Raw genomic sequence first — 10,094 nt, 5'->3', positions numbered from 1 at the left:
GAATAAAGAAAATGTTTCCAAATAATATTTCTCATTAACTAAAGAATGGTAATTTAACTGAATTTTAAGTAACTCTATTAAAAAATCACAACTTCAGTGAGGTTGGTACAAATAAACCTACAAATTGTTTCCCTTAAGAATTTCACAAATTGGACCAAATATTTCCTTAAATACAAACAAACAAAACAAAAACATAGCTGACACAGCAACATATATTTTAAATGACCAGTAAACTTTATAGGAGCTACTAAGCATCTAATATTGAACTAAGCATCTAATATTTAATATTTATATATAATAGTTAAGTCCTATCATATAGCTTATACTTTAAAAAGTTTTCTATTATATTTATTTTTCACATTTGATTTCTGCCTATTCATTTATTTTCTAACAAAGTCTGTCACTTACTTGTAATGCAGGAAGGGGGAAACTTGCCATTTTGTTAGAACTTGTAAAAAGCAATAATCCAGCAGTAAAGGCTATCAGTGAAATATATTTTCCAGGAAATAAAATTACAACAAGCAGAAAGTGCAACTGTATAATTTTTTTGTTTGATTCTGCAAACTTGACTGCTTGAGAATTCACATTCAATATATATATGTCTTCATTTATAACTGACACATAAGCTACCACACTAATACCTAATAAATAAACTGGTATACTCAGAAGATGAGTTAGTGATGATATAAATGACATTTTTTTCTGGCTAGCCATGCCATGACACTTTCCGCCATCACATGGCTACCGGACAACACAACTTGTCCAACATGATGGGGATGTCCACCCATACCTCAAACAGTCTTAACTAGGGCAAGTTTGCGGGGGCAACTTCTTTGGCTTCTGATTAGACCACCATACTATATGACAATGTAGCTGATCAAGAGTTTGTTTTCTTTGCCACTGTCTTTGTATTTATCAGTACTTGCATTTTATTATTATATTATCTCCATTCTGCAAACATTTTTTTCAGGAATAGATTGCTATCACTGGGAAAGAGAAAATTAAAAGAAAGAAAGAGGATGTAAAGGTTGAGCCCTTGAGTTTCATACAGGTGAGAAAAGCCTGAGATGATACTTAACAGGTTAAGATTTCTTTGTGAGAATGATACAGTTTCATTTCTTATGGTTGGGGAGGTTTTGTTTTGTTTGGTTTTTCAGTAAGATTAGTTGAATTAGTAGCTTAGACATGACAAAGAAGCAGAAAGAAAGAGAAAAGCAGCCTTGAAAGCTATAAATTTGAGGCTGAGCTCCAGACTGATAGAGGACATTAACACCTCAAACAAAATGAAACAATCACTAGTTGGATAATTCTAAAGGCAGAACTCCTGGGGCAGCAGCAGCATCCGAGACTTGAATTAGTTAGATATACAAATGTTTAGGTGCCATTCCAGGCTTTCTGAAGAGGAACCTCTGGGGTGGGACTAAGTGATCTGTTTTAATGATGCCTTCAATAGACACTGAAGTTTAGAATAGAAACTCTAGTACAACACAAGAGCAAGAGGACAAATGAAGCTACATCAATTCTAGAATCCAGTAAAGCACAACTATATTTAAAGTACAATCGGACACATGTATCAGCAGGTGGATCTATCTGAAGATTTAAAGTAACTAACGGTCAGCCCTAAAGAACGCACGAATTAATGTGACCTATCCACATACAGAACATATACCTGCTCTTAAAAATTTTTACCATTTGTCTCCCAAGAATTGGTAAGCCTCAGTTGACAGCCTGTAATTTAGGGCATTTCTAAAGGCTAAGATAATAGTTTGTGACTCCAACTGTTGTTGATGCACCTTTTCCTACACTTCTCAAGTGTTCAGGATGGGTAAAATAAGGAAAACACCCTCCCCGAATGAATCTTCCCTCACTTAAGCCAAGTGCACAGGCAGTGCCAACAGCATCTCACTGCACACCCTGCAGAGGTCGTCGGGCGGCCGTCCTGCTGTTCTGCTCTGGTGTGCTGCTGCTGGAGGGGCGTCCTGGTCTCTCCACCGGTCTGCTCCAGTCCTGAGATTCTAAGAGTGCATCATTGAGAGCTGTATCTTTCAAATGTAGTTGAGAAAACAGGAATCTAAGAGTACACCAACAGCAGTGAGGAGATCCCCTCCCCTGGTTCTAAGGGTCCATTTAACTCTCTGGAATAACCAGGCAATTAAAATGAAAATAATCACTTGCTTCAGAGGTAAAAGCTTTTAGTCAGAGTCTGGGCTGCTACACTTATCATTATTTTCCAGTTGCTGTAGAACAATTTTTTTTTAAGATTTATTTATTTATGCACACAGAAGAGATGCAGGGGTGGTGAGAGGATTCACCAGAGACAGAGAGGGGAGCAGAACAGGCCGACTGAAAAAGTACACTGCTGAGGGGAGCAGCGAGTGGCTCAGGAGAGGCCTGCCGTTCCATATGGGTCACCTCCAGGGCAGGGATCGAACTCATACTTAAGTGGCTTTGGCTTCTTAGTGCAGTGCTTTAACCCGCTTCACCACCAGGGAGGGCCCCCTGTAGAACAATTTTTAAGACCCCATTTTCCTGAAAAGTTTCTTTCGGTATGCTATTATTATCTTCCAATATTATATCTAGTTCCATAATAATTAATAAATTACAAAAAAATAAGTGGAAACAATGTGGTATGTGAGAAAGTACCCATGAAAAAGTACATGTCACATTTCAAACATGGTCAATTCTATTCCTTTATAGCAAAGGCTATTTTACACTTTGATGGTTACAATCCATCAAGTTATATAATACTCCATACACTTCTTTAAGTATGAAAATATATAAGAAGCACTTAGCACAGTGCTTGACCTGTGTGATGCAATGGTCCAGTGATAACAGGAGTGAGGTAAGGTATTCAGGAGTTAAACAATCAAAACCATTTTATTAGTATACATTTCTATTTATTCTCATTCCTAAATAGTAAAACCACTTTTGAGATTCTGTCTCAGTGGTAACAGTTCTCTGGAAAGTAGATTCTATAGTTTCAACTCCCTGAAGAGATGTGTACTAATTTACATCAAAAACTCCTTGAGGGTATAAAATATGCCAGGAACTGTCAACATCACAGATTATCACTGGTAGCTTCTGGTACATTGTTAAGTTTCCACTTAATTTTTAAGGGGCACTAGAGAATTAGTCTGACCCCTTCCATACCAAGTTTATATACTGTATTTAATAGTATAATTTTCAAATATGACAGGAATAACCCAGATGTGAAATGCTGAATCATTAATCACAGCTATGATTAATATTTCATAAAATCAAAGCAAGCCTATCCACCTCTGTGTCATCATATTTCCATAATGTATGAGTCAAATTTAGAAGGTGTCTAATTTGAAAATACCAGATGCTCAGGTTACAGAAAAGAAATACTTAAACTAAACCCTTCCAAGAGTATAAGCAGTATGAATTTTAGTATCCTCCTAATATCTGTTTTGGTTATATTAATCATGTAGAATTCCAATTTTAGGAAAGGTAAACAAGTAATATTTCTTAGGGATGGTTTTGGAAAAGCAAACTGTATTATGATATACAAGATATGCATTAGCAAACATTAATTATCATCTTACATACTAATTGAATAATAGGACAGCAGCTGACTTAAAATATCCACTTGTTGAAAAAGTCACACAAAATCAATTTCATAAATATCACCTCAATGTTTTGTTATTGGCATATGCAAAATCAAATGAAACAAATAAAAATGTAAGTTATTCTTCATGGTTCCTACTATTTTTTTAACGATTTATTTATTTACTTATATATAAAGTAACTGGGGTAAAGGCCAGAGGTACAGGGGTGGTGAGAGGATTCACCAGAGACAGAGTGGGGAGCAGAACAGGCAGATCAATGAAGTACATGGCTGAGCGGCGCAGCAGGCGGGACAGGAGCGGTCTGCAGCGCCATCTGGGTCAGCTCCCTGGTGGGGATTGCTTCGCAGTGCTGCGCTTTAGCCCACTGTGCCACCAGGGCCGGCCCTCCTTATACTTCATTTTAAGGGAGGACTTGGTGTAACTCTTTCAATTTATAGACATTCTTAGAAAATACTCTACTGTTTACTGTAAAATAGAAACATATGAACTTTCTATCTGATGCTAAACTTCCAGAGTGGTTTTTAGAAACATAAACTCATTTTAAAGCTGGTGTGTACGCACATATGTGGCAGGGTGGGGTGACACAAACTTCTGTAAATGTTTCCTGTATTTGCCAACTTATAAAACTTCCGATTTTCTTTACAAGATGCTAGTTTTTCTCAAGCATGAATGTTAAGGGACATTCAGAGGCATCTAAGTAGAGAGGTTTTTGTTGCTCCAATATTGAGGTTATTGCAACAGGTTTGTTACTGAGTGACTTCACAGAGTTTTTTACCTTGCTCCTTTGGGTATCCCAGTATGCAGCATGCCCAAATGAACAATTTCAGGGCCCCTTTCCCGAGAAATATTTTGTAACCTTTTCTTCAGAAAGAGCTTTGGGAAAGGTTGTGTTATAGATACACTCTGATTAAAGAATCATTATACAAGAGGTTTCTCACTTCAGAGTCCAGTAAGTATCTCTCATGAGTTTTACATAGCTGCCAACTCACTTCTAGTAAGAGAATTTAAAAACTTTCAGAAACATGTATTAGTAAAATGAGGAAACTGGAATTAACATTTTTCTTAAAATTTGTTTGTGCCTATCACTAAATTTTAAGACAAATCTTAATTCTACTTTCTTCATGCAAACATCTTACTCATGAACACAGCCCATTGCTTCCCTTACACCAGCTTGGCAGGCCTGGGTGGGATCCAGCTGTTGAGACAAGGTGCCCCTCTGGCAGGCTGGTGATCCAAATGGCACACTACCCTTCCACCTCCCCCTTAATTCTACACCAAGGGCTTTCACCCGCATCTATATGTAGGGTGTTTACAAGCAAGACAGCCAATGGTCTAGCCTTTCCTTTTTCACACAGACCCAGATGCCCCTTTTAAAAATTATTCCCTTTCCTATACATATTTGCTCACTTGTACCAGGGAACTCTCTTTATTCTTTTTCTATTTCTTCATTCTGTTCCTGAAACCCTAAACTGAACCTCTAAATCATGTTTGAAAAAAACACAAGTTTTACTGGTTAAGTGGCTATTAAGGAAATGGAAAGCCATCCATTTCGGGTGAAAAAAAAAGAATGATGAGTCAGTGACATCAAGCACGGAGCTCTCTTTTCAGAACTCAACGATCCTTTAAGAAACTTCTTAACTCTCTTATTTCTTCTTACTTAAATTACTTTTTACTGTTAAAGAACGTACTTGCTAGTACTATGTAATACTTTTCTCATTACCATATCTACATCAGACTCACTATTTAATAATACAAATAGGTTACTATTGACTTTCCAGGCAACCTAAAGACACGCATATTGTAGTAGGTAAGGGAAAATGAGAGTCCGGCTAACTATCTAACCTTTAGAAAGTGACATACTTAAAAAAAATATGAGGTCCCCTCATGGATCAGCAAGTTTTCCTTCACCTTATAACTTCTTACCAGGCTTTACCTAAATAGGAACAAGAAATTATTTCTTTTTCTCACCTTCCCCTTCCTCCTCATTTCCTTTTCAAAAACCTCATTTCTTCACAAAAATTGAATTACTTATAGGCCAACTGGAAATAGAAGCCACTAAAGCATTATATGTTATCCTTACTAGTAAGCTATATCAGCACTATCTTTTATTAGCTGCCACAGCTTAATATATAAATCTAACATGCAAACAATGACCAACTACTAAAAAGATGATTCAACCCTATTACAGAAAATAAAGAAGATTTACTGACTTCAGAAAGGTCTCCTGGCAGAACTGCACACATGATCTTTTTGTTATTGTTTCTGTCAAAAATCTTGGCAGATGACTGCCATCCTCAGACAATTACAGTTGGTCAACTACACAGTTGAAAAACAGAGTTTGGCTTGATGTCTTTTACTCTGTTACATGGGAAGAAGTCTATCAACAGAAAAGAAAGGTAACAACCATTCATTTCTATGAATTTAATGCTGAACAGCCTTTGGGGGCCAATTGTCTTGCTGCAATGGGATGGCAGCAGGGGAATGAATCACTCTGGAATAGAGAATGGGACAGTGCTCCATATCCCCATCCAGAGAAGGCAGAACAAAGGAGAGAAGCGGTTTCAAGTTTTATTCTTTTACTTTAAATCTAATGCTTGCCATAACGACATCACCACTTTTGTTAAGTGAATATTTAACCACATTATTTTAAAGTAACAAACACTATCTAGAATGATGTTGACTTGTATTATCTAAGAAATAAGACTGGTATGACTATAGTCGTTAATAGCACTTGTCATGCATGATACTAAAGTGATTGGAGTATATTTAGGAAAATATTTATTCTTTTCCATTCTTATAATTGCTTTAAAATTCCATAAAACCTTTTTTTTGGGAAAATACAAGACTGCTTTAATTATCTGAATTATAGTGCTCGAGTTTAGCTAAAATATCTGTAATTCACATAAGTAAACTGTTCTGATGATTAGTAAAACAAATGCTAAACCCCACACTGGTTAGGGGAATCAAAATACCCAACAAAATAAACTGACCTAAATTACTGACTTAACTAAAACAGAATCCCACAGGAGTCTCCCACACATTTAAAAGAAACTATAAATACTCAAAAAGAATGTTTATTAATCATATGTAATTTGACATTTTAGTCAGAGGGCAACAGCACTCTATGAGACTCTGACCTGTTTCTTGAACAATACCATTTAAAACACATAAATTAAAATATTGAGTTAGGCCTTTTATACAATGTGTAATTTCTTCATTATGATGGAATGCAACAAAATATCTTGCCCTTGGGTTGCTCAGTTTCAGCCAAAACAAATGCAAATGGCTTGTCAGATGACAGCTGTTTGATAAGGCTCTTATACCAGACCTGCATGCTTTACTTTTTTCCGTGAAACTTGGGATGAAAGGCAGAAGGCAGGAAGAGAATTAATGTAGCATACAGTCTAAAGGCAATGCTACAACCGTGATTAAGTAGAAAAGTTAAAAGGCACAGATTTTCCACAGCTTCGCTGCGTGCAACCCATCCGTGTAACAAGTTGACAGGCCTAGCGCGTCAGCTCCATCATCCCCTCCGACAGCTAAAACGCAGCACTGCATCCCTTTTCAGAGAAAATTTGCGTCTGCACCATGAAGCGTTGTACATTATTTCTTAGCACTGCAGGGGGCTCAAGTCCATATGGAACCTTCACAAATATTACCACAGATCAAACCAGCAGCGTTTGGAGGCAGATTTGACATACCTATTTAAATGAACAGCAGGGGTCCTCGGGCAGCCTCAGGCTGTGCAGAGAGAACCTCAGTGGAAAGCCAGAGCCGCAGCTCCATTACTCAGCAAAGACATACTCTACATTTATCATTCATTTCATTTCTACCAGGGCAAGAAGCTCATTTGCCCAAGGTCAACAAAAAGCGAAAAGAAGGTTTTCTTTTCTTCCCCAAGAAATAAATGTACCTGACAAGTGGGGATTTTTGTCCTGTGGGTTTGTGGAACACAAACACCAGATAGTTCTAAAAAGCAGACTAATGTGTACATAGGATTCAACCCTGAAATCTAAACGCAACTGGGCAAAGCCCAATGGATATTTCTGTAACTTTTAAAAATCATATAATGAATAAAATAAATGTGACATGTTCTATTAATAAAAAGGTTTCTAGCCCTCCCTCCCACCCCCAGTAACACCAAGGAGCTCTCAAATTTGTAAGCTATTAAATGCCTACAATTCTGAAACCAAATAAAAACTGTTCCCAGCACACTGTATTGCAAGTGGAGGTCTTTTTTTTTTTTTTTTTTGGTAACCCATATTCTAGCCTCATACATTGCATTAGCCTGTGAAATGCAAAATTATATACAAATAACCAAATGTAAGATAACTACTTGGCTCTCTCCCAAAGCTCCCTGACAGTTTCATATAGTAAGTAGTGAGTGCCTCTATCCTGGTCTGTCTTTTCTAGAAGCACCCAACATACACTCTTATTGAGGTGAACATTTATCCCTTCAAATGATTTCAATTTTAAGGGCAAATCACTGTGACATGAATTCTGTTTTACCTTTAGAAAAATAATTGATAAAATATAAAGCCTTTGACAGGCTTTCTTACCTCTATAACTCTTACTTTAAACATTATGGAACATATTAAATAACTTCTAAATCTTAGAAAAATCTCTAATATAATTAATTACTGAAGCTTACAGTTCATATTATTTGTCATGAAGGTAATGTACTTACATGCATTAGTGAGTAATACGACTGTTTGCCAGTATAAAAGAGAAAATGAAATGGACGGCCATCTTCTCCCCACTGGATTGCTAATTAAAAGTCAGATGAAAAGAAAAATAAACATAAGCAAAGAGACAAACAGCTATATTTAACTGCAGTTATAAACAATGCCAAAGTAAAAAAAAGCATGAACATTTAGAATGTTATTATTCACTAACTTTAACTTGTAGATATTTGATATTTCATGTATATTAACATAAAATATTTGTATTTGATAAAATATTACTGATTATTTTATCATAAGAATTACTGTACTTTGTTCTAAATAAACACATAAAGTAGCCAAAATTATCTTGCTTAAACAAACAAAAAAGCTAAATTTGGCTATAAATACAATATACTCCTATATTCTTAAGAATGAAACTTAAAAAGTCAGTGATAGCATGCTTAGTAATTTAGAAGGTCACACTATAATAAAAAGACTAACTGTATTTTTCCATGTCATATTATTTCAACCCTGTGATGACACACCTCTGACAAATGTCTAAAACAGCAGGGACACCTCCCCCTGCCAAATGTTTTTTGTAATCCTCACATCTAACAAACACATTCACATCTAACAAACACAAAATAAACAGGAGTCTCCACAAGTAAATAAACTACACACCAATGCCATGTCCTTTCCTATACTTCTAGTAAGTTGTTTCTGTTAACAATCTATAGAAACGGATAATATCCTTTGTTACATTAAACTGTAAATGTTTCTCTTCTGATCTGCCACTTGTATTTTAATTTTATGATGTCTTTCATGATCAAGTTGAAAATACAGCAGAAATTGTTCCTTTTCCTCAATGGCATTGTTCCTTAAGCCTTTTTTCATTATCATTCTTATTAAGGAATCTTTAAGGTATTTTTCACTAATTGCCTACCTCCCTACAAAATTTTATTACCTTAATATACTACATCACTATTAATGTATATCTAGGCCCTTTGGAGGGCCACAGACATTTTTAATGGATAAGATTTCTTTTCCCACCTCTGAACCAATTTATAACACCTTAGTGGCAACACCACTTTCAGTGAGAAACCATATTTTGGACTTTGCATGAACTATTTTTTATCACTTCCTCTGGAATTTTTGGTCTCAAGCTTAGAAATTTAATCTACCTGACATTTACGTTCATAAAGCAAAATTCAAATATTGTTTTGTTCAATACAATCACCATCCTGCTAGTAGTTTGAATAGTCTATCCTTTTCTGTTGAAATACCACCTGAACAATATGTAGTTTTTCTTTCTCTTCTGAGGGTACTTAGCATTCTATTTAGAGCATTTTAATAAATACAATTAAAAGGAAGAACAAGGCCCTCCCTGGTGGCGCAACGGGTTAAAGCACTGCACTGAGAAGCTAAAGCCACTTCCGCATGAGTTCTATTCCCGCCTGTCCCGGAGGTGACCACATGGCTCGGCAGACCTCTCCTGACCTGCCCGCTGCTCCCCTCAGCAGTGTACTTCATCGATCTGCCTGTTCTGTTCCCCACTCTGTCTCTAGTGAAGCCTCTCGCCACTCCTGAGCCTCTGGCCTTTACCCCAGTTCTGTGTGTACAAGTAAATAAAAAAAAAGGAAGAACAAAATTTCATGATAAATGGTAAATAAAGTCTTGATTAGGAATTTGCTTGAAAAACAACCAGATTTGTCATTGGCTTATTAATAAGTCAAATATCCTCCAACAACATTTTCATAGATTTTATGAAGACCTGTGTATGTCTCAGTATTTACAACTTCATTATGCAGTCTATTTTCACTCAGAAAGTGACTCAGAAAGA

At 36.2% G+C, this 10,094-nt stretch overlaps 1 protein-coding gene across 1 annotated transcript in view; it reads right to left on the bottom strand.

The window, feature by feature from the left end:
- Positions 1-10,094, bottom strand: part of MRPS9 (mitochondrial ribosomal protein S9) — a 46,498-nt gene that overhangs the window by 11,311 nt on the left and 25,093 nt on the right. The window contains exon 5 of the mRNA XM_004686185.2: positions 8,278-8,357. Coding sequence (XP_004686242.1) covers positions 8,278-8,357 — 80 coding nt within the window. The remainder of the gene's footprint in view (positions 1-8,277; positions 8,358-10,094) is intronic.

The sequence above is a fragment of the Condylura cristata genome, unplaced genomic scaffold (genome assembly GCF_000260355.1).
Source record: "Condylura cristata isolate star-nosed mole 26May11 unplaced genomic scaffold, ConCri1.0 scaffold00020, whole genome shotgun sequence".
NCBI classification, from domain to species: Eukaryota; Metazoa; Chordata; class Mammalia; order Eulipotyphla; family Talpidae; genus Condylura; species Condylura cristata.
Note: the sequence above shows the minus strand (reverse complement) of the source record. Positions and strands in the feature narration are given on the sequence as shown.